At 41.4% G+C, this 25,109-nt stretch overlaps 1 protein-coding gene across 1 annotated transcript in view; it reads left to right on the plus strand.

Annotated features, from left to right (window-relative positions):
* The window catches only part of LOC128857882 (small G protein signaling modulator 2), a 35,818-nt gene extending 13,572 nt beyond the window's left edge, over positions 1-22,246 (plus strand). The window contains exons 2-13 of the mRNA XM_054093690.1: positions 6,704-7,127; positions 7,240-7,459; positions 7,524-7,745; positions 7,819-8,308; positions 8,369-8,505; positions 8,983-9,142; positions 9,222-9,381; positions 9,443-10,502; positions 10,575-10,699; positions 15,910-16,089; positions 16,224-16,501; positions 21,376-22,246. Coding sequence (XP_053949665.1) covers positions 6,704-7,127; positions 7,240-7,459; positions 7,524-7,745; positions 7,819-8,308; positions 8,369-8,505; positions 8,983-9,142; positions 9,222-9,381; positions 9,443-10,502; positions 10,575-10,699; positions 15,910-16,089; positions 16,224-16,501; positions 21,376-21,464 — 3,545 coding nt within the window. The 3' untranslated portion in view covers positions 21,465-22,246. The remainder of the gene's footprint in view (positions 1-6,703; positions 7,128-7,239; positions 7,460-7,523; positions 7,746-7,818; positions 8,309-8,368; positions 8,506-8,982; positions 9,143-9,221; positions 9,382-9,442; positions 10,503-10,574; positions 10,700-15,909; positions 16,090-16,223; positions 16,502-21,375) is intronic.
* Positions 22,247-25,109: the final 2,863 nt, after the last annotated feature.

Consider the following 25,109-nt stretch of genomic DNA (forward strand, 5'->3'; position numbering starts at 1 on the left):
TATACCTTTACTTTACACATACATACACACAGACATACATACATATAGCTGCTAAATCAATGTTTGCATTTGAGAAAACTAACAGAGTCGCCTCCCGTCGCTCACTGTCACTCGTTGACGATAAAATATGTTCGACTTTAATGTGTTTTTCTTTTAACTTAATTGTTGGCATTGATTTTCCATTTGTTATCATCACCTGACGCCGATGTTACATTTGTACGTGGGTAGTAAGAGCCATGATAATTGCAATCCCTGTAAATGTATTTGTATGCATACCTACACACATACACAGAGTGTTCCATCTTAAAGTACATACAAATTTTAAATTGCTTTTGAAATGCTGGTGGTGTTATTGCTCAAAATTATTTTTTAAAGTTATGCGAAAGTTGAGTTGATAAACGCCAATTATCTTTTCACGAGCCTTCTAGCCGTTCGTCTCGCTTTTTTATTCCTCGACGTTTTAAGCTGCACGCACTGATGAGTTCCAATCAGTTCATGGATCAGTGCATACTAAAAATGTGGATTTCTGGGTTGATGACTCAGCTGCACGATATTCTTGCCTGTGGATTGGGAAAACGAACTTTAAGCTCCTATGGCAAAACGTTTATTCATCCGGCCATAAAAATATTGCATAGACAGTCTGTGACATACGATAGCACCTCAAAAATTTGACCAGCTTTGACTATTTTTCCACAACAATATTTACGCAACACCGTCAGGGGAAATATTTTAAAAACTCAATCGGGTTTTGTACCAACTTCAAACTTGCAATTTATTTTAGGAATATTTTTAGAAAAACTAATTAAAAACCGTGGCGTTGTGATGAAAAGTTTGTGGAATATTTCTAATTTTCGTATAAAAGTTGAAGTTTTATATGGTTTTTGTTATACAGTGAGGTGCCATAGTTTTTTGGTGTCCCATCGGCACTGACCTCACTGTTGACAGATATGATTTCGAGGTTGTAAGATAGTTCGTTTACTTAGGAACCAGCATTAACGCCGAACACAATGCGAACCTTTAAATTCAACGAAGAATCTCTCTTGCCTACAAGTGCGACCTTGGACTAAGTAGGAAATTGAGTAGTCAAGTCCTCTCTCGACGAACAAAACTAACACTGTAAGGGCTCTCATCATGCGCTCCGTAACGTATGGCGCAGAAGCGTGGACGATAAAAACATCTGATGAAGTGTCTTTTGAAGTGTTTGAGAGAAAGCTTCTGCAGAAGAATGGCACAACTGGCGTGCCTAGTAAGTTCGGCTAAAACCGCTTAAGCGGTTATCGCACCAATCAAGAAGAAAAAGAAGGAGATATGAATAAATCCCGTCCAATTTGTGGTGAAACATTATCGATATGGGGGTGCTTTGGCACTATACATTCCTTTATATAAAATACATACGAGCATATTCAATAACTCCTTGAAAATTTAAATAAGCAATACGCTATTCAACAAAAAAAAAAATACTATTCATTATTTTCTCACCTCCGTGCTCTCTATCTAATGCGTTTGCGATTTTTTGATGCCCTCCAAGTAACACGATTTCTCGAAACCTTCAAAATAGACATTTGCTTTATCGGGGGATCATTAATTTGTTAAACATTTCCCACAGTTAAACCATTTTTGCATATTTGGAAACAGGAAATAAATAGTTGCTTTGGGCCATGTCCCGTCATGCAAGGTTTGTGTGCCGCCTTGGTGGAAACTAAACTTTTTCCTCTCCAAACGCAGCTGTTTTTACTTTAAATTGTCGTCGAATCGATCCAATTTAAATACAATTGGCGCTTACACCTTTTTTGGGTGTTTGGCCGAGCTCCTCCTCCTATTTGTGGCGTGCGTGCTGATGTTGTTCCATTTGCAATTTTAATGTAAATTTTTATATAATAATGTAATATTTTTATGAGTACCTTTTTCACGGTAGAAATACGATCGGTGGTTTGCGATTGTCTACCGACGGACGACCGCTATTAGAAAATTTCTTTTCCTTTTTATTTTTCTTCTTCTTTTGCTTTTTCTTTTTCTTTTTCTTTTTTTTTTCTTTTTCTTTTTCTTTTTCTTTTTCTTTTTCTTTTTCTTTTTCTTTTTCTTTTTCTTTTTCTTTATCTTTTTCTTTTTCTTTTTCGAATTGATCGAAAAGCTCTGCATAATATGCGTGGGTGATCGTTTTCTCTTCAAGGTAAGCGTCGTGAATGTTACGGCGCATATCCCAAACGACTCTCTTCATAATCTTATTGGTTCACAGCTCCATCTCGACCTTATTTGCTATTGATTCAACATAAAAAGTCCACTGTCCCGATTGTTCCTCGATTTCTGGTATAATGCGATGAATTCACATTTCGTACACGGTTACGAAAACGCACAAAAACTCAGTCGAACATCGCCAAACACTCTTTTTAAGTTGTCACGCGATTGTGAGTGAATCGCTTTTTTATTTCCAAATATTTATATACATATACTGATTATGTGTTAAATCTGTAGCTTTTCAAGTTTTCACACCTTTCCTCGCCTTGACTGAATAAATTTTACCAAACGATGGGGAAGAGTTTTCATAATAATTCTTAAACTTTTTGAGGTTGCATGAATTTTTATCCGTGCAATGAAAACGCGAAATTCACTTTTTCGAATTTTTTCAGAAATTTTCGTATCCTTCACAACAAAAGTTTTTGACAGATAAGTCAAAATACTAGATTGAATTTCTTTGAAAGTTGATTCTTCAAATACAATATGTGGATTTCTTTAGCCACCCTCGTATGCATGTGCACATTTGAGTTTAATACCTCTCGTGAAGTACATAGCACGAATTCATAAGCACTGATGAGATAATGATTGGAAGCGGATTTCGAACTCACTTTACAGCAGTTTATGTAACCACACATACTCACACACACACATATACATGCAATCTAAACTCGCAATTAGTACATACATATACATAAATCCTGTCAGTCACTCAGCTGTCCTCGGTTTATTCGTTCAATGAGCGAAATGCCAGTTTGGTGGTTTAAGCGTTTTTTGTTGTTGTTTTTTTGAAGATTAATTGCTGTTCATTACCGAATATGGATTAAGATTGACATTTGCGTTTAGTTGAGCATTAAATGCGCTGACATTGAAGTAAGAACTGGCGTTGTATTAGTGACATTGACAATGTGATTATGGTTGGGGTGAATCAATCGATCGTTGTAACGGGCAGCGATTCTCCACATAATTGCTTTATAACTCTCAAAGCACAAAAAGGTCGCATATACAACTCATATAAACGGGCGTAGAACTTGCGTAAGGTTAGCCCATTAAGGAGTGGTACTGATTCCTGAGTTTTTGCCTAAATGACCAGCAACAATGAGGCGGCGCATTATTGTGTTGGAAAAATAAATCATTGCTTTGCCACAAATCTGCGAGTTTGACCCAAATGGACCATTCAACAATGCGAGTATCAACAAGGTCCAACAGCACTAAATCTTTGGTTTTCTTAACATCCTCTTTCAATGGATGTTCTCAACTGATTGGAGGCCACATTTTTGCAATACTTTCTTTGCCTTCAGGGAACGGTTTTTACCACTTAGAAAATGGTGCGACAAAAGTCAACCTCTTTTTGTTTTTATTTAAGAAAAATTTCATGTGCACGTGAAATTATAGATTTTATTTAGTAATGCTGCAGCTATTCTTACTTTCCCATGAATTTTAATTTCTTAAAGCACTCAAGTGTTTTTAAGGGAAGCACGTGAACAGAGGTGTCCAGTGCGTATATTTTATTTTATGGGAGGAAAATTCAACTTACATTTTTTTTTAAATAGGGAGCAGAATGAAGTTGAGGTACACGTGAATTAATACAAATAAATACCTTCAACATGTATTTATTCCACAGGATTTAACGTGGTAAAAAGTAAAAAAAAAATTTAGCTACTGGATGCATCTTTTTCGTTTGATAACCATATTAATATCATAGAGGAGGTGTGAGTATTATTCAAAATTCTATCCTTGGAAGTCAGCACATTTCTGCATTCGCTTCAATCAATTTTCAAAGCAATTTTGCGACTCAGAACTGGATACCGCCAAAAATAGCTCTTCAAAGGCTTCAACAGTTTCTTCAGGCGTTGCAAAACGTTGACCTCGCATTTGATTTATTTTTGTTGCTCGAGAACAAAACGAAATCTCCAGATGACAATCAGGGTTGTAAGGCATATTACCACTTATTTCGATCTTTAAACTCTCTCTGAGAGTTCGCATTGTATTGGTGAAACACGATTCGTCTTCGGTAGACATAATATCCTGATGCCAACATGCGCCCCGGGACACGTGGGTATCGCGGGTAACGAGACCTTTGACTTTTAGCTAGGATGGGCTCTGAAGCCAATTTCTTTAGCCCGGAGGCCGGAGCCCGTTCTGCCACTCCTTTCTGCAGCCATTAAGCAAACGGGTTACTTCAACGCACAAGCGAGCTTGGCAGACTGTGAGAGGCTGCAGATAGACAAAACTGATGTTACCTGTCATGTTCGACCGACTGTCGCAGGTTCTCCTATCATTAAGCAGAAGGGACTGTAGGCAGCTGGTTGGACTGATGACGGGCCACTTTCTATGGGCGAAGCACATGGAAAAGGTAGGCATCTCAGACAATGCACTCTGCTCAGCATGTGGAGAGGAGGATGAGACGGCGGACCACTTTCTGTGCGACTGTCTAGCCTTCGTTCGAATCAGGTTTGAGGTCTTTGGCACTGATGTGTTAAAAAGCGGCCACCTTGTCTCCTTGGCACCACAAGATCTAACTAAAAAGGGAATTTGAGTACAGTAGCACGGACTTAATGTTGTCTGAGTGCTGTACTTGTTAGTTTGTCCCGACAAAAAAAAAACCTTACATATAAATTTTCGCTAACGAGCTCTATTTGCTCTTTTTCATCCCCCCCAAAATATGGACTTAATACACGGACTGAAAAGTCCCTTGAAGTGGTTGGAGGGCTGTCTAAGGCCATGGGCGTAGCTTTGCTGTCGCTGCGTACATGTACAGATCTGACTATCCATCTGCTTTCCATAAAGAAGTCCATTGCTTCTTGAAACACAGATGCGTATATTCCAAGAGTAAAGTGTAGTTTTGTCCCGCTGGATTGCACGTAGACACCAGAGCCGGAACCGTGCTCGGTTATGGAGTCAACCGTGAAAATGCAAAAACAGTGTTTGCGGGGCTCATTTTTAGAGTTTGACCACAATTGAGCCTCTGGCAGCACCACATTTTATTTATTTTCAACTACGTCTCCTAAACGATCGTTGGATCGTCGTCCATGCCTTCTCTGTCGTCCCAAGCCGGACAGGAGCCGTACAAATATCCATGTAAATTTATTCTACAAAATACCAAAGTTCCCGATAAAGATATCGGATTACAGCTCATCGGGTCGCAAAGGGGCAAAATATAAAAAGGAAACTCTCGTATATTTCTTTGAATAAAGTCTGCTTTCTGCATAGCCTCAATGTCTTTTTCATTTCTGCTTTCCAAAAAACATTCCTTTCCCTCTAATAAGGTTTTCCCTTTTTTATAAAACCCACCCTGTTGTCAAACCCTTTGAAATTCACAAATTTTCTGAACCTACCTGTAGTTACAGTCGCTGTCAGAAGAAAAGAACCGTTTTTTTTCTTGTAACTCCAAGATAAAGTAATTAACAAATCAAAAAATTTTGTTGTGATGTGGTTTAATGTTGATGACTTCTCCGAACGCGTCTTGAAGCGAGTGATGACAAAAAATTAGGATAAAGTGATCGTCCAACTTTTTAGCGGGGCCCTTTGCGCTAAGCATGTTCAGTTCTTGCTAAAAAGGGAATAGTTGTGAGTATCAACACCATCGAACGTCTACTGAAGCAGGGGAACTTATCCTACCGTCCCACATCATCAAAACCACTGCTATCAGAAATACACATTAAGACGCCAGCCAACCCCATTGAAAATGTGTGAGGAACTATGAAAACGCATCTTGATGGAAGGCCAGTCCATGATTTAAAGCAACTCGTGCGGCAAGTTCGAAAAATCTATTCCTGTTTGTCGACGAGCTACGCAGAAAAGCTGGCTCAAAGCATGAAGAAGATGCCAGGCTATACTCGACAACGAAGAAGACTACACGGCTCATTGAGTAATTGCGACTCGTAGTTTTGAACATACTTTCATGTAAATAAATTTTAAATATATATCTTTTATACTTCATGAATAATCGCGGTCATTTTTTTCTAACACAAACTGTACTTTGAACTAATACTGATTCATTAGTAGCTAAAACATAAGTCAGGTGTGTTTTAAGTTTGATTTTCTCCTGGACTGATCCTATTGCAGTCTGCAGATGCCCGTGCCGATTTTACGCTCTAAATCGAGCTATACCCTGCGAGAATATCCATCCATTTCTATTGTACTATTCTATTCTATTCATTACTTAGCCTTTCTAACTCCTGTAATTCAAACGAAGGAGCTTAGATAACATATTTTTTTTTGGAATGAGGCTTCTCAGTTAACAATCCAATAGTTCGAGTTTCCCCGAATATAATTAGCTGACTTATACAGCTCGTTGTTCTACCATCCATCGTTTTTAAGTTTTCCCTTTTTCCAAGCTCTGTTTTACAGGATACCATTTCCAACCAGATTTCTATGCTAATAAACTCGAATGCTGTACTAATACTAATATTTTTAGCTATTCTTTATATCAAAGTTAATTATTCTTTTATCTCTCCTATACCTTAAGATATTGAGCTGAAGGAGCGCCTAATCGCCGCCGTAAAGAAAGAAGTCAAGCAGCTTATGGAAGAGGCCGTTACCAAAAAGTATATACACGAGGAAAGCAGTTCGGTGACATCACTTTGCGCAGCGGTTGAGGCTTGCCTTAGCCATGGCTTGCGACGACGCGCTTTGGGCCTCTTCAAAACTTCTTCAACGACGGCGTTAATAGAAAAGATCGCCAGAACATGTCCAGAAGCCGATTATATAAATCGTTGCTTGTTGGAAATCGAAATGGTTAATGAGACGCACACCGTCACCGGTAAACGGTCTTCTTCCAGCAGTGACAGTATTATCAAGCCGAAATTACTCAGTAAGGGCAGTAGTAATTCGGTGACGACAATCAATACGATGTCGTCGACAACTAGCGGCTGTACAACTGTGGTAGTGAAGTGAGTAGAGAAATTTGTAATTACGCACAGTTTACAGATTGAGAACTTTAAAAATCTTTCAAATTGACAAATGTAAAATATATTTAGCCGTGTAATATGTTTTCTTTGGCAGATATTTATGGATACGCTTGGCTTTGTACGAGCGTCGCCTTTCCAAAATTATTGAGTATTTGGTTAAGAATGCCAATAACTTCTATGATCGTGATGCGCTGGTCGCCGATCCAGACTATGGTTCCATACTCAGTTCGCTCTTAGTCGGACCGTGTGCGTTAGAGTTTACGCGCGCCAAGACGGCAGATCACTATTGGTCAGATCCACATGCTGATGAACTTGTGAGTGCTCCTTATGATGATTTACTGTTAATAAATACTGAAGCATTTCCATTTTACCGCTCAGGTTCAACGTCATCGTATTAGCTCCGGCAATCGTACACCTCCAATTGTACATCGTCCCATTATCAACTTCAAACGCAGCTTGCATACCAGCTCGGAGGATACAAGCAGTGGCTCGTACAAAGCGAGTTCACCGGCCAGTGTCGCCAAAGATTATGTTGAGTCGTTGCATCAGAACTCTAAAACCACACTTTTATATGGAAAAAATAATGTCTTAGTCCTACCGGTGAGTCGTGGTGTAGTTCTCACTTCTACTTGCAGCCCAACAATTTTAATTCTCTTTTTCTTATGCTACGCAGAAAGATGTCAATGAACCAATGCCGGGTTACTTGAGTCTTCATCAAACTGTCCAATTTCTTACCATTAAATGGACGCCTAATCAACTGATGAATGGCTATAATGAAGCCGATGGCACCGACAAAAGTTTCTATTGGACTTATGCGCTCAATATCAATGTTGATGAGATTGTATATGTGCATTGCCATCAGAATCGTGGTGAAGATACTGGAGGCACCATAATTTTGGTGGGACAAGATGGCGTACAACAACCACCTATACACTTTCCTGAAGGTGGCCATATGCAAGCTTTTCTAAGTTGTTTGGAAACTGGTTTGCTGCCGCATGGCCAGCTAGACCCGCCGCTTTGGTCGCAACGTGGCATGGAGAAAATGTTTCCTTGGCCAAAGAGTGTACGCCGCCGCATATTACCTTCTGTGATGGAATCCACCGATGAAACACCAATCGATTATGTCTTCCGTGTGGTGAGCAAAAGCCAACATGAGGAGTTTTGTAAGTTTTAGCTCGCTTAGTGAAGACCAATTAATGAATTTGTCGCATGTCGTTTCATAGTGGCAACACATCCCATTCTGGAGTTGGGCCGCACAAGCCCTCGACGCAAACACTTGAGCAGTTGTTCGACCACTGGTAGTAGTGACTGTTCCAGTAAAAGTCTATCCATGGAACAGAGTGGCGGTGATTCGCCATTGGTAAGTGAAGTCGAGAATATTTCACGAGATTTAGTTGAGATTTTGTGTCATGGGTTGGGGCGTGCCTGCCATTCGGAAGTGCGTAGGGCCGAATCTTCGTGCAAGAAACATAAATTAATTCTAATAGCAGGCACGCCTTGGCAAACTGCCAAACTGTTTAGCTTTACGCAAAATTTGATCGAGTAAAGTTGCTCCAACGATCGCGGCATTTTCGCCACTGCAAAATCCTAACACACTTTTAAAACAGCTTTCACGCGCGGAGCGATGTTGACTGCACCGCTGTTGCCAGCGAACTGGGACCGGTTTCTAGTGGAAGGGGAAGGTTCAACGATCATTTTCTCCTGCCAGCCGATTCGGTTGATCGCTTGGCAGACGCTCCGCGCGGGAAGGCTCATTACTTTTCAATCAAACCATGTATATATATATGTATATGTAGAAATGTAATTAGAATTTAAATTTCTATTTTCCTCTTCACAGATTCAAGCAAGTCAAACTGCAAGCATAGAACTGGTTTGCTCGACGATGCGTCGACAAATAATATCGCGCGCATTTTATGGCTGGTTAGCTTATTGTCGCCACTTGTCCACAGTGCGAACACATCTATCTGGTTTGGTTAATGGACGCATTACGCCAGACTGTAAGAAAACTAATGCAGTTCTAATTGGTGTCTTATAAAATAACATTCCTGTATAAATCTTCTTTTAATTCCAAACCAGTGTCCGCTGATGAGCAGGGACTAACCAAGGAGAAGTGGGCGGAACTCCAAGTAGATGGTGTTGTAACCAGCGACATGGAGGTCTTCCGTTTGGTGTACTTCGGCGGCGTGCAACACGAGATACGTAAGGAAGTTTGGCCATACCTCTTGGGGCATTATAGGTTTGCTTTACAACAAATTTCATGTAGAAAAGTTAAGTTTAATGTTCCATTAAAACCGCAGCTTTGGTTCCACACTCGAAGAGCGTGAGAAGTACGATGATACCTGCAAACATTACTACGAAACTACGATGAGCGAATGGTTAGCCGTCGAGGCAATTGTACGTCAACGGGAGAAGGAAAAGAATGCGCAGGCTGTGGCCAAACTGACGGCTGAGAAGTGTCGACGCGCGGGCAAACAAGTTTGTCGCCAACACGAAATGGACGGCGAAGAGGTGGAAAACGATGTATTCGAGGACAATGATTTTTCAGATATGTCTGATCCGGGTGATGATTTTGACGAGGAAACACCAATCGAAAAAGACGTAGAGGAAAGTACAACGGCTTCCAAAGCGGAAAAACAGAAAAATAGTAGCACTACCGATTCGGGCAATGTGGAAGAGTATATGGAACAGATGGACGCAATTGAAACAACGAACAATGACCAGCATGAATTGGATGAAGCCAATGCAGTATTAGCAATTGATCAAAATGATCGTATTATTGTGGAACTAGATAATATGGAGGCGATGGAACCGCTACCACTGCAAGAGAATTGCTTTGCCGATACGGATGCCGAAACGGGTTTGACGCCTGAACATGTGGGCGGTATAATTCTACTAAGCATAAAAAGTTCACCTTCCACATCCTCGTATGAGACGGTGGGCAATGAATTCACTGACATCATCGATCTAGGCACACCTATGAATGTTGTGGCTGAGTCAGAGACAATGAATTTCGGCGCCGTTATAGAAGATGTGGAGGTAGAAGAAGATGCTTCTTCACAAGTTATGAAATTTCACAGTGCTGATGATTTACGACGGGCAGTCGATGAATTTGCGATCGGTGTTGGCATACAAGTGCGGGATGCTGAATCGATTCCAACGCATGCCGTTATTATTACCGAAGCCGCATCGTTAGATGCATTACAATGTGACGATGAACTCACCGATGAAATGTCGCGCAAGACAAGTATTATCTCACCCATGAATGAAGATATAACGGTGGTGGCTTCACTGGATGCGCTACAAGAGCCGAAATCGGCATGTGTCTCACCGGCCAGCAGCAATGGTGGTGTATATAGTGTGAGTAGAGGGGATACATCTAACTGAAAGATTGCACTTTTCATTAATTTCATGCCGTTATTTTCCTTACAGAGTGAATTACTGGAATCTTTTGGTTTGAATTTACACCGCATTGAAAAGGATGTTCAGCGCTGCGATAGAAATTATTGGTATTTCGCTAATGAGAATCTGGATAAGCTCAGGAATGTTATATCCACGTGAGTCTGCAGTATTTGCTAAATGGATATATTGCGTTGGGGAATAAGTTCGTAGCGTTTTTTTCAAAAAAAGAAACAAAAAAATTAATTTATCAATAAGCTAATATTTTATATTTGCCGTTGTTGTTGTTGTTGTAGCAGTAACTTTGCCCTGTCAGTGTAGTGTAATCACCGGTGGTCTTCGTCTAGCTCATCTAACGGTAGGCCCAGGAAACTAATATAGCTGTTTCGACAGGTTGGGTCCAGAGGGAGAGAGGTGTTAGATGTTGGGTTTGATGGGGCATGTGAAAAGGTGGTTAGTGTCGTGCGGGGTGCCATCACATGCCGGATATAATTTTAGTATGTCGGGGTCGATTCTGGATAAGTAGAAGTTTAACCTGCTACAGTATCCAGAACGTGCTGTTGCTGTTCATCACCTCCTCCCACCTCACGATCAATTTGCTGATGATATTCCGCCACAAATCTCCTGACGTGGTGTCAAAGAACTTATTGAGCCAATTTTCAAGGACCTCTTTGTTACTGAAAGTAACGCCCTTCATATGGTTTGATAGCGAGCGTTCGGTGCATGAATTGAATTTGAAAAGGTCGAGCCAAGGAGCACCAGGAGATTTGGTGGCTCCTAAAACACTCAGGCTAAAAAAAAAGCCCATTGTATTTAAAGCTCTGGAAAGGGGGTAGATAGTCAAGGAGGGAGGGAGAAAAGTGTCATAGAAAGAGATAGGAAAGAATAGAGACAGAGATAGAGATAGTTAGCCCTGTGAGAATTTTCCAGATTCTTTGACAAATTTGTAAATATCCTCCAGTTTTAGAGAACGAATAATACTCATTCTCATGACATCGGAACCCAATACTCGTAGTCGCGCTCTAGCAAAGGCAGGACACTCACAGAGAAAGTGCTCAGTGCTATCCGCCTCCTCCAAGCACGACAGGCATACCGGGTCCTCGATGATTCCAATGGTGGTCATATGCTGACCCCATGGGTTGTGTCCTGTAATGATGCCGACCATCAACCGAATGTCTTTCCTTCTAAGTTTTAGTAGAAAGTTTGACAGTTTTCTGTTCGGACTCGTCACAAAACACTTTGCAGTTCTGCAGCGTTCTAGACCGGACCATCGCTCTTTATGTAGATTGCCTACATAATCGTTGATCCAGTTCTTGATTCCTGCGGGACTGATTCCGATTATTGGCTCTGGCCCCTGTGGAGGCACCGCTGATCCACGGTTGGCCAATTCGTCGGCAATTTCGTTTCCTTGAACACCGGAGTGTCCTGGAACCCATATAAGTACAAGCCTGTTCTGTCTTGCGACAGAATTAAGCTTCTTCTTACATTCTTGAACAATCTTTGAGGTTTGCTTCGCGTTCTTCAGGGCCTTCAATGCAGCCTGACTGTCACTGAAGACTCCAATCTGTTTCCCGCTCCATCTCCTCTCGATTATCCATTCGGCTACTTTTAGGAAGGCAAAAACTTCTGTTTGGAAGACAGTTGCCATTCCCCCCATAGCGTAGTGATACTTATTACTATCGTTTAAGTACCATCCGGCTCCAGACCCTATTTCAGTCTTGGACCCATCGGTAAAGAAAATATCCGTCAAACCTCCCTGCATGCCTCCTGGATTGCTCCATTGCTCACGCAATGGAAATCTGACATCAAATTTCCTTCCGAATGAAACTGTGGGTATCAGGTCATCTTTAGGTGCCAAAAACAGTGGATACTGCTCCGACAGCAACTTAAAGATTTCTCTGTGTCCCGAAGTTCCATCTTCGTGCCAGAACCCATATTTATGGAGTCTACACATTGCTTTTATTGCTTCCTGTTGTATCTTAAGATCCAGGGGGAGCAAATCAAGCATAGCATTTAGGGCATCACCAGAGGTTGTACTCATGGCACCCGTGATGCATAAACATACACTTCTTTGCAGCCTGTATAGTTCCCGGATTGTGGACTTAACCATGCTCCGCCGCCACCAGACCACAGAAGCGTAAGTGATGATTGGTCTGATAAGTGCCGTGTATATCCATAGGACCACAGCAGGTTTCAGACCCCAAGTTTTGCCAAAGGCTCTACGGCATTGCTGAAAAATCTTCAATGCACGATTCACCTTCAGTGAAACGTGTGTCTCCCAAGTCAGCTTCTTATCCAAGATTACTCCTAGATATTTAACTTCGTTGGAAAGACCAAGTGTCACACCTTTCAGTGTTGGAAGACTGAGTCCATCCAATTTCCGTTTTCTCGTAAACAAGACTATAGTTGTTTTGTTCGGATTAACGGAAAGACCTTGTCTCATGCACCAATCATCGATTTTGTCAAGAATCCTCTGCACTTTCGTGCAAAGCCTCCTTAAGGATTTATCCGATGTTAGCGCACAGACGTCGTCCGCATATGCTTGGACGTGAAAGCCGAGTTCCTGCATCTCCACTAATAGGGAGTCTACGACGAAGCACCACAGCAGCGGAGAAAGAACACCCCCTTGGGGACATCCTTGCTTGGCCCTGACTGTGATTTGCTCGTCATCGCTCCCACCAGCGGTTAACAGCCTCTCAGAGAGCATGGAGTATATCCATTTTATAATGGCTTGATTAACTCCGTGTCGTTCGGCAGAAGAACATATCGAGTCGAAAGTGGCATTATCAAAAGCCCCCTCAATGTCCACAAACACGCCCATTGTGTATTCGTCAGCTTCCAGCCCAGCTTCAATCTTGCTAACAAGATCGTGTAAGGCTGATTCACATGATTTTCCACTCTGGTAAGCGTGTTGATTTCTACTAAGTGGACTTCTCGGCAATACCCCCACTCGAATATGTTTCTCCACCACTCGTTCCAGACTTTTCAACATGAACGATGTCAAACTGATTGGTCTGAAACTTTTTGCTAGGGAATAGTCATCTTTTCCTGGTTTCGGAATAAATACTACTCTTACGCGTCGCCATTGGGATGGTATATAACCAAATGCAAGACAGGCTGTGAAGATCCTTTTCAGGGCCTCAATCAGCCTGTCTCCTCCTTTTTTAAGCATTGCTGGATATATTCCGTCAGGTCCAGGGGACTTAAAGTTCTCAAAGGAAGATAAGGAAAACCTTATCGATTCCCTTGTCACTATCCGACTAGCAATATACCAGCTGTACCTAGAGGTTCCACCGTTGCCACCGTTGTTGTTCATGCCACTCTCAACTTCAGAGATAGTTCTACTACCCGGAAAGTGAGTTTCGAGTAGAGCATTAAACGTTTCCGATTTGGAAATGGTGTATGAACCATCAGGTTTTCGAATGGAATCCAGCCTTACTGAGCGGTCTAAATGAAGGACCTTACAAAGTCTCGCTGTTTCCCTCATTTCTTCGACGTTACTGCAGAAATTTCTATAAGATTCAAGTTTGGCTTGCCGTACTTTTTTCTTATATTCTCTCTGTGTAAGTCGATGATTGGCCCAGTCCTCTTCTGTTTTGGTCTTCAAGGCCTTATTAAGAAGTTTCCTGGACCGTACACGAAGCTTCGACAGTTCAGGGTTCCACCAAGGAACCGCCTTCCCCTGTCTGCTTTGCCTGAGTGGACACAGTTCCTCAAAGCAATTGATTAAAGTACCTTCTAATTTCTTAGTCGCATCTTCAATCATTTCTGCTGATTTGAGTTTTTTCAGGTTTGGTAATCGCTCTGTTACAAGCTCACCATACCTGTCCCAGTCCACATTTCGAGGATTCCTACCGGAAGGTATTGATATTGTGTCAATTCCCAGTCGGAATTCGATAAGACGATGATCAGAAAGAGAGTCCTCCTCCAAAACTCGCCATCGGTTGATTTGATTTCCAACTGACCTATTGGTAAGTGTTAAATCAATCACCTCTTGTCTCCTTCTGGTCACAAAAGTTGGTTTGTTACCAGTGTTTTGAATGACCAAATCGGATGACAGGATAAAATCCAGTAGCTTGAGACCTCTGGGGTTGCATTTGCTGCTTCCCCACACAATGTTCTGTGAATTTGCGTCACAGCCCACTATTAGCCCCAGATTATTGGATTCTGCGTACTTGACCACTTCTCTTAGCTCCCTCGAAGGAGGTGGCTGTAAAGAGTCGTAGGGTAGGTAGGCCGAAACTATAATAGCTTCGACACTGTTCCCACTTTTCAAGTACTTTATTTTTGCAGCAACGATATGTCCGGAGCATATCTTCGGTGCATAGTTCGGAGAATACGGTGGATGCTGAAGGACCTCCCTTTCGAGCTCTTGGAGTGCGGCTTTGACGACTTGCGCAACATGGGGCCTGGCGTTGTCATGAAGGAGTGTGGTTTGACCATGTCGATCAGGTCTTTTCAGTCGAATAGGCTCATTCACGCGGTGTAGCTGGGCAATGTAGAGCTCCTTGTTGACCGTGGTATTCTTTTCGAGAATTTCTCAGTGCACCATGACCTTCCAGTTCGACCAAACACATATTATGATCTTCTCTGGATGAAAGTCCAGCTTGACTCTCGGCTTTGGCGTATCGCCTGGAGCCACCCACTTCTTTCTTTGCTTCCTAGTGATATATAGGCACCATTTCTCATCTCCCGGGACGATGCGATACGAAAAGCACCGTTTATGACCGCATGCAGCTCGATGGCGGGCGAGATGATGAGAAGCAATTTGAAAGCAACTTTCTGTGTTTTTTTCGTTGAGCTCGTGAAGCAGACAGGTTCCCAATTTTTCAGTAAATCCCATTGAATGAGCGAGATTATGATCGTTTTTATGATCGCAGTTCATTTTTTCCGCCAATGCACGACTGGTTTGGCGACCGTTTTCCTTCAAAAGTGATTTCAGACGTTCTTCATCGAATTCAGAAGGCCTTCCGCAGCCATTTTTGAACTTTACAAACCATTTCCGTGCTGTAGACTCGCCAATGACACCCTCTCCATACACGTCACAAATGCCCCGGGCTGCTGGCAACTTTTTAACCTCCCTCGATGAAAAGTAAACAACAGCAGGTGTGGAAAATTTTGTTTTTTTTCTCTAAGCCTCAAAACTAATAAGCCTCAAAAGTGATAAAATGTTAAATAACTCAAAAATACAATTAACATAGTTTTGTAGAGCAGAAAGAGTTCTATCGAATGAATACTTACCCTTTGCCAAATAACAAACAAATCGTTGTAAAATAAAATAAAATATAAAAACGCTATGAAATTATTCCCGAGCCCAATATTTTGCTATTCTCTACCTTTCTCTTTCTAACTCACTCTTAATTCACAGCTATGTTTGGGAACATTTGGAAATCGGTTATATGCAAGGCATGTGCGACTTAGTTGCTCCATTACTGGTCATTTTCGACGATGAGTCGCTTTGCTACAGTTGTTTCTGCAAATTGATGGAGCGCATGATCGAAAATTTTCCGAATGGCGGTGCTATGGATATGCACTTTGCGAATATGCGGTAGGTGAAAACGCTTCGTTTTATAGAGTTTATAGTTTTAGAGTTTATAACCGTTTATAAAACGTCTTAAATAATAAATTTGATTATGATTAAAAATTATAATTAAATACTGACACACTTCAACACTATTTCAGTTCGCTCATTCAAATACTGGACTCGGAGATGTACGATTTGATGGACTCGAATGGTGACTACACGCACTTCTATTTCTGCTACCGCTGGTTTTTGCTGGACTTCAAGCGTGAACTTGTCTATGATGACGTCTTTGCCACATGGGAAGTGATTTGGGCGGCGAAACATGTAGCTTCCAGTCACTTCGTACTCTTCCTCGCTTTGGCGCTGCTGGAAACTTATCGTGAAATAATACTCTCGAATAGCATGGATTTTACGGATGTTATCAAATTCTTCAACGGTAAGCAGGCGATAGTTATTTTCCTCAAAATGTTTACTCAACTGTTTTAACTGGGAAGAATTTGAAATGCTGGTCTGTAGAGAAAGTCTATCGAATTGTTTCACATCTACAGTAGATTTTAGCAACGCGAAAACTTCGTTAAGCATCTGAGTTGTGTTACTGGTGTCCACTATAGTTAAATTAAGGAGAGATACATTTTTGCTCAGTTGAATTACATTTGCAGGTCGTTGTCGTGGATAATGCAGTTAAAGAATGAAAGGGAAATTCTAATAAAATTAGTACTTGCTGCATAAATTTCCATACCATTTGGAACTCAAATCTGCTCTGCCCAATCCACAAGGCAGGAGATACTAAGCGTCAAAGTGCAGATTAGAAGGGCCCAGACGAGCCACCACCCAAAAAATCGCGTTTGGAGAAGTTAAAAATCAAGTCGATACTCATTTGCCAAACCGTTCATGCAATTTCCCATCTTAGCATTTTGGAGCGGTTGTTGCATCGCATTCGTCGAATTCACGCTGAATACAGCGAAGGAGGAAGCTGGTGCTTATTGCATGATAATGCACTATCTCATCGATCAACACTTGTGACTGTTTTTTAACTAAAAATCACATTTTAACCATCAATCACTCACCGTGTTCGGCTGATATGGCTCTCTGTGACTTCTACCTATTCAGAAAAATGCATTTGGCCATGAAAGGAAAACGTTTTGCGTCCGTAGAGGCCATCCAAAGGGCTTGTACCGACATCCTGAAGGACATTCCGGTCAATGACCTGAAACACTCCTTCGAAAAGCTTTTAGATAGCGCAAAAGGGTGTATCGAGGCTAGAGAATAATTAAACTCGAAATTATCGTTTCTATTTTAGCTTAGTCCATGCCCGTTCTAGCATATGGCGCAGAAGCTTGGACGATGACAACATCCGATGAAGCGACGCTTGGAGTGCTCGAGAGAAAGATTCTGCGTAAGATATTTGGACCTTTGCACGTTAGCAACGGCGAATATCGCAGACGATGGAACGGTGAGCTGTATGAGCTTGACGACGACATAGACATAGCGCAGCGAATAAAGATCCAGCGGCTACGTTGGCTGGGTCATGTCGTCTAAATGGATACAAACGCTCCGGCTCTGAAAGTATTCGATGCGGTGCTAGCTGGTGGTAGCAGAGGAAGAGGAAGGCCTCCTCTGCGTTGGAAAGATCAGGTGGAGAAGGAATTGGCTTCACTTGGTGTTTCCAACTGGCGCCGATTAGCACGAGAAAGGAACGCGCCAGTCGCTTTGTTAAACTCGGCCAAAATCGCGTAAGCGGTTATCGTACCAATTAAGAAGAAGAAGATTTTAGCTCAGTCTTGTTTATTTTGTATATATATACAGGGCTCGGCATCTTTTTTTTTTTTTTTTTTTTTTTTTTTTTTTTATGGAGGTGGCAAAAAGCATTGAAAGCCGAAAAGTGTGAGACTTGTCTTTCGACTCACCCACTAAAAACCCCACCCCAGCTCCGTTTCCCTCCCGCGGGACGACCGTTAGGTAATACTTCACGGGAGGGGGGAGCGGCCTATTGCCTCTTCATGAAAATCTGCGCTGATGTTCAGCACTTCGCAGTTTGGTATTTACTTATCCTTAAGTATTAATTCTGGGAGGGGAGCGGCCTATTGCCTTTACTTGAAAATCTGCGCTGCTGTTCAGCGTGACGCAGTTGGTGATTCCTAATACCATTAAATATTATTAGGTACTACTTCACGGGAGGGGGTGTGGCCTATTGCCTCTACGTAAGAATCTGCGCTGTTGCTCATTGCGACGCAGCTTGGTAATTATTATCCTTGCCATGTTACTGACAGCGGACCAATGTTCTTCTGAGTCAAGCATGGTATCTACTAGGTTGCTCACCATTATTGGCTTCCCCACCCTATCACTCAATTCTACTCTTTCCAGCTCGAAACGGGGGCAGACAAAGAAAACATGTTCTGCATCTTCAACTAGACAGTCGCAAAAGGTGCAGTACGGGTCATCTTCGTGCTTAAATCTATGCAGATAAGCCTTAAAGCATCCATGCCCACTAAGTACTTGGGTCAGGTAGAAATCTATCTGACCATGCTTTCGATTTATCCATCTTGTGATATTCGGGATCAATCGATATGCCCATCGTCCGTTCATGGAGTTCTTCCATTCCTCCTGCCAAGTACGGATGCTTCGCTCCCGTTCAGTCTTTCGGTTAGTCAGCTGTGCTGGATCCGCTCGATGTTTTTTCATTTCGGCGAATTCTAGTGCAGTCAGCTTAACTGGTAGCATACCCGCGAGGACTAATACAGCATCTTCCGATACTGTGCGGAATGCACAGCACACCCTGAGGGCACATAACCGGTATACCGATTTAGTGCCTTTCATGTATGTGCTGCAGTTAGTTGCTTCGACCCAGGCTGGTACCGCATATAGCAAGATAGACGATACCACACTGCTAAGCAACTTCCTAGAAGCCTGCCTAGGTCCTCTCGTATTCATCATAATACGTGTCAATGCGGTTACAGCCTTCGCTGCTTTATCGCTGGCGTATGTTAGGTGCTGTTTAAAGCTCAACCTGTGGTCAATCATTACCCCTAGGTATTTGATGTACAACTTAGACTCTAGGGCGTGGTCACCTACTCTGAGATTTGCTGTTTCGACTATTTTCCTGCTACTGATGAGACCTGCCTCTGTTTTATGGTTTGCAAGGCTTAAACCACTATTGCGCAGCCAATCTTTTGTGATTTCGACCGCTTGGTTGCAAATCGCTTCGGCCTGGTTTAGGAATTCAGCAACGACTACGATTGCAATGTCATCAGCAAACCCTATGATTTGGGATCCTGGAGGTAGTTGGAGACGCAAAACTCCATAGTACATTAAATTCCAGAGGAGTGGGCCCAACACTGACCCCTGTGGTACTCCTCCGGTTACTCTGTACCTTTTCATTCCTTCGTCGGTTTTGTATTGCAGCACTCTGTTAGTGAAGTAGCTTGCAACGATTTTCCAAATGTAGGCTGGGACTTGGAAATTCTCCAGTGCATTTAGGATTTTGCCCCAGTTTGCTGTATTAAATGCATTTTTTACATCTAACGTTGTGACTAGGCAATACTCTTTATCTCCGTAGAGCCAGCGTGAACCTTCAATCGCTTTGTGAGCAATGCGCTTAACCGCTATAACAGCATCTGTGGTAGAGCGTGTTTTGCGGAAGTCATATTGGTGCGGCGATAACCCTCCGGCACTATCGATGAAAGATTCCAGGCGATTTACAATTAGCCTCTCTAATATTTTCCCTGCCGTGTCCAGTAAGCATAGTGGGCGGTAGCCTGAGGGATCTTATCAGCGGTCGAGATGTACGACCGGCTTAGACCCTTTTGGTATTAGCACTAGCTTTTGCAGTTTCCACTCTTTCGGGAATGTGCATTCTTCTAGGCAGGAGTTGTAAACATCCACAAAGATTTCTGAATGCTTTTGGATTGCCAACTTAAGAGCTTCATTCGGGATCGCATCGGGCCCGGGTGCCTTATTGCCTTTGATCCGTTTGCAGATGTGCAAAATTTCAGCCGCGTTGGCCAGGCATCGATTTCCATCGTCTTCCATACAGCTGGCAGCGTTGGCTGCGATGCCTTGCTGTTGGGGAAACAATATTTTGACCACGTTGCGCAGAATAACCGGGCACGTCGTGGGCAGCGGTTTGAAAGCTTTTGTTTTTTTCATCACCAGCTGGTATGCAAATCCCCATGGATTGCTGTCAGCATCCTCGCATAGTTTTTGAAAGCACTGGCGTTTGCTGCTCTTAATTGCATTTTTTAGCGTTTTCCTTTTTTGTTTAAATAGGAGTCTGTTCCTTTCAAAGCTGGTCGTACATCTCGACCGCTGATATGTTCTTCTTGCTCTATTGCATTCTTCGCGAGCTGCAGAGATTTCTTCCGTCCACCAGTAAACGGGCTCTCTGTGGTTTTTATTAGGCCTTGTTTTACTCATAGCTGCATCACATGCTTTAGTGAGTTGCCTCATGACTTGGTTAGTTTTTTCAGCCGCATTTCCAATAGGTGTAAAATTTGCCATCATTATCTCGAACACTTCCGGGTCCAAAGTTCCAACGCGGTACCTGAACTCGTGCGAGTTAGATGACTTCGGCCTATCATGTTTGCCTATAACGCAGAGTATTGCAAAGTGATCGCTACCAGTGTAATACTGGCTAAGGGCCCGGCATCTATCGTTACGGATTTGAACTAGGTATTATTTGAAGAATGGTAACGCTTAGCTGTCATCTGATTTGACTGAAAATTAGTTTTATTCTTCCGCTGAACGAAAATGGTTGTGTATACGTTCAAAGAACGCTGGGAAATATTGCGACATTACTTTGAAAATCATGGTAATGTTGCAGAATGTGTACGAAAATTACGTACGGCAATGGGAAGAAGAAAAGCACCGAATGAAGCGTATGTGCGTTACTTTGCGAAAAAAGTAAGAGAAACTGGGTTGCTTATTGACAAACCAACCGACCAAAAACCGGGGCAGCCATATGAATGAAGTTGTGTTCCATCATTAACCGGAAAGATTGTACTTCAAAATAAAAAAAACAGTTTGGAAAAATATTGAGTAGTTTCTTTTTTAATTCCGTAAAGTTATATGGCGGACCCTTTATAATTGGAGGTCTAACTAGTTTATTCCGGGCTTGGCTTCGCTAGGGCGTCATTTTTGCAGTAGTATAACAAAAAGATTGAACTGTACATCAACCATTGCCGGATTGGAAATTATCGCTTGAGCGAGTATATAATTTAATTGTAATAAAATGAACCAGCAAAATTATAATAAAGAAGAATACTTTATTTTATATTTAATTTCACTTTAATCCTTTTGTTTTTTCTTTTTCAGAAATGGCTGAGCGTCACGATGCCCAATCCATATTGCAATTGTCCAGGAGTCTCGTACTGCAATTGCAGACAATAATCGAAAATAAATAAAAATAAAATGCATACAGCCATCAGCTGGCCAAAGACATACAACTAAACAAACAATGAGTACATATGAATATACATACAAATGCATAACATACAAACAAACATATAAAAACCTCAGTTAGAAAAGTTAGCAAGTATTTAGTAGTTATTACATTTAGATAACAGACAAAGTTGTTGGTAAAAAAAATAATACACATCTGTAGTTGGCCGTTAATGAAGTAGTGAAAGGTAGGCTTTTACTCGACGAAGTAATTGTAAAGTAGTAGACTTACACAAACATGCACATAAACTGTAAATTTAAATGAATAGTTGGTCCATACAAATCGGCAACCTTTGTACAAATAAGAAAATAACTGTAATGAGATTTGTCATAAGAACAGTTAGTAATTTGACTCAGTATTTACTTTTTTTTTGTTACTTTTGTTGCTTCAATTCGTTACTGCTGATGCTCGTGCTCTGCCAACAGCCTTTGTGTTCTCTTTCCTCTCAATATTGTTGTTGACTTTAGACTAAAAACGCACAATCGCAAGGTGTGTGAACACACGACGGGAACATCGAAAGAGAATTTGGAAAGTTAAAGCAACAAGGTCTTCTTGTATAAACGGTGCTTAATGAATCGCTCTCGAAAGAAAGTTGGCAGCATTGATAATAGTAACTCACTATACCAATTTTATGAGATAAAACCATGCTCGCAGCGGCGAATCTTACTCGATAACTTTGTTGTTGCTTTCACATCGAAAAGTTTTCGTTAAATTAGCAGAGTCTAGAGATAGCGAGCAGAGAAGTGGCAAATCGAAGGTGTCTATAATAACTTGTAAATATTTAAAAAATCACAGCTATCCTAGGATGCTTAGCTTACTCATGTTGGCTCGCTCTGGAACGCGTGTTCGGAAGCTATACAGAGGATACTTGGGCTAGTCCCGGAAGTTGTGAGCTGCTTAAACCATATGTAACATAGAAGAATCGCCGTGGCCACTCCGAAGTGAATGGCGATCAGTAACTTTCCCCACTTGTGTAGACTTCTACATATGGAACCATCCTCCTTTAACTTGTTTTTACGTATTTTTTTTTTAAATCTGAGTTTACTTTTATTGTTACTAAATATAGTTATAGTTTTAGTATAAAGGATATTATTACAACTAGAACTATTTAGGTCTACTTTTTTTCGGACAACTTCGCGCAAATGAGCGTAAGAACGAAATGTCCTCTCAATAGAGCGTAAATAGCCCCAGAAGCACTGGGTAGCACAGAGCACACAATTTTTTGACCGAAACATAACGGCAAAGTTAATTGTTGTTGTTTATTGTTATTTTAAACTCGTGTTCTGCTTACAAAAAAAATTTAAAACTTAATTTGAAAGTTTTTCACAAATTACTCTCTCAAAGTGGCTCTCAACAGCCCGAGAACCGACAACCGAAACACGAAATGGACAGTTTCCGGCCACCGCGTGTCGCCTTGGGCGTGCCATGAAAGAGGCGAAATGACATTAATAGAAATTGTTTTTTATAAGCTTTCTTGAATTCCTCGCCTTTTGGAGCTGTCTAAGAATCGACTAAGTTTTTGTACTCTACGAAATAACAAAAGCGCTTTTCAACTAGGCCATGCCTCATCGAGCGCAACATTTGGTAGTCGAAAGAAAGCAATGCCCGCACACTGTGGCTATTTTTCGTCGGTTGGTAGGGCTCAGTCAGGCATTATGATTTCATTAGATTCTAGTTGTTCACAATACACCTTACGGGCAAAGTAAACTCATTTTCAATTGCGATTGAAACACTTCTCTTCACGTCCGTTAAAGGCCGTTCAACAACGCCAAGCTTCAGTTAGTGTACCGTCAATTTTATTGTCCTTGACTCATACCCGTGGTTATGAGGCGTAATTAAATGGAGCGAAGTGAGCATCTCATAAGCTGATTTGACAGTTCCGAACGCTTGACAGCACAGGCCGTTCATATCACTTCTCGCCGCGAATGTGTCGGCAAAGTGTTGTGGTGATAAAGCCACTGCTACCAATCAGTTTACCTCAGCTGTACTTTTTTTCAAATTAATTTAGAAAAAAGAAAACTCTTCTAATACAAACTGAATTTCCTAACTAAATGACATAACCGCACTTTACACTGACGCATCGAAGATGAAGCGTGGCGTCGACGCCTGAGTAATTGGAATAGTATCTTTGAAGCAGAAGTTCCCAGGCTAAGAGAAGGTTGCAGGTTAATTAGAAACCATCCAACAACCATCGGAAGCAAGTACTTTTTTTATATAATCAAGCAACCACCTTAGCTTTAAAGTCACCTATATAACCAATTCTAAAATCGTCAGACAATGCAAAGAAGAACTTCATGCTTTAGCGCGTACGACAGGAATCACTTCCATCTGCTTAGCTGGCCATAGAAACATAGAAGAAAATGAAAAAGTTGATGAAATAGCAAGACAGGGGGCATCCTTTAACGAATCCGAACCGGTAGAAATAGGCTGTCACCAATGCGTACGCAAAAGGGAGAACTTCTCGCAATTTCAGATGCAGGCCGTTGACAGAAGGACTAACACGAATACTTGCAAAATAACTAAACAAACGTGGCTCAATTTCAACAAATCCCGAACTGACGAGTTGTTGAGAACGCCACGAGCAGACATATTCAGAATTACGTCAACAATAACCGGTCACTGGCTTTTGGCAAACCATGGCCAGGAAGATGAGGTGGCCGTACAAGGATAGATGTAGAAACTGAAATCAAGAAAACAGTCATTCACTATCTGTGTAAGTGTCCAAGTCTGTGTGCTCTACGACACAGAATGATTTGAAAGAAATTCCAGAAAATAAAATAGACCGGCAGATTCATAGTGAAGTCTAGATGGTTCGACTAAAAAAGAGCATTGGTTCTAAACTGGTGTATCAAAATAGCATCTTTTGTGCTAATCGGGTCTAGGCTGTGTCTCTCAGACAATACCTCCATTACCACCACATATCACAACACTCTTTGAAGTATATTTGATAACTTGAGAAGTGCCACTGACCACTCTGAAATACATTTTACCGTTTCTGAGCTACTACCATATACGCGCTTACTGAGGTACTGAAGTACTGTTGCAAAGGGCGTTATGCTAAGTATAATAACAAGTTAGAAATTCCGAATTCCGAGACGCTCGTGTATTTTTTCACGTTCCGACATTTATTTGCGCTTTCGAGAATCGTACCTAATTTATTTAAAAAATCATTAAAATGGAGTGGAAAATAAAATGTTTAGTTAGTTATTTAAAAAACCAAGAAGATTTTTGAGTGTTTTTTTGTAAGTTTTGTAAGAATACATTAGCTGTAGCGAAATATTAATCATCAGAATTAATCATCCTATTACGTTTTTAAATAACTTTCTGGCTAAATAAAGAAATGATTTTGAGTGATCGAAATCTTTGTTTTGACCTTGTCTGTTTGTATAGGTTATAAAATATTTATTTCTTAAGGAAAGAACTCACAATAATCTTGTAAGCTAGGCAAAGATAGCAATCATAGTCATCTCCAAGCTAGTCCATTTAAAAAGAACTCCCATTAACCAATTCTAATCGGATGAAGGTGAAATTCACCCTTAATTGCACTTTGCTGTTAACTGCTCTGTTTGCTCTCTTTAGAGTCGTATGTGTATGATGTTCACTGTTA

The sequence above is a fragment of the Anastrepha ludens genome, chromosome 3 (genome assembly GCF_028408465.1).
Source record: "Anastrepha ludens isolate Willacy chromosome 3, idAnaLude1.1, whole genome shotgun sequence".
Taxonomy (NCBI): Eukaryota; Metazoa; Arthropoda; class Insecta; order Diptera; family Tephritidae; genus Anastrepha; species Anastrepha ludens.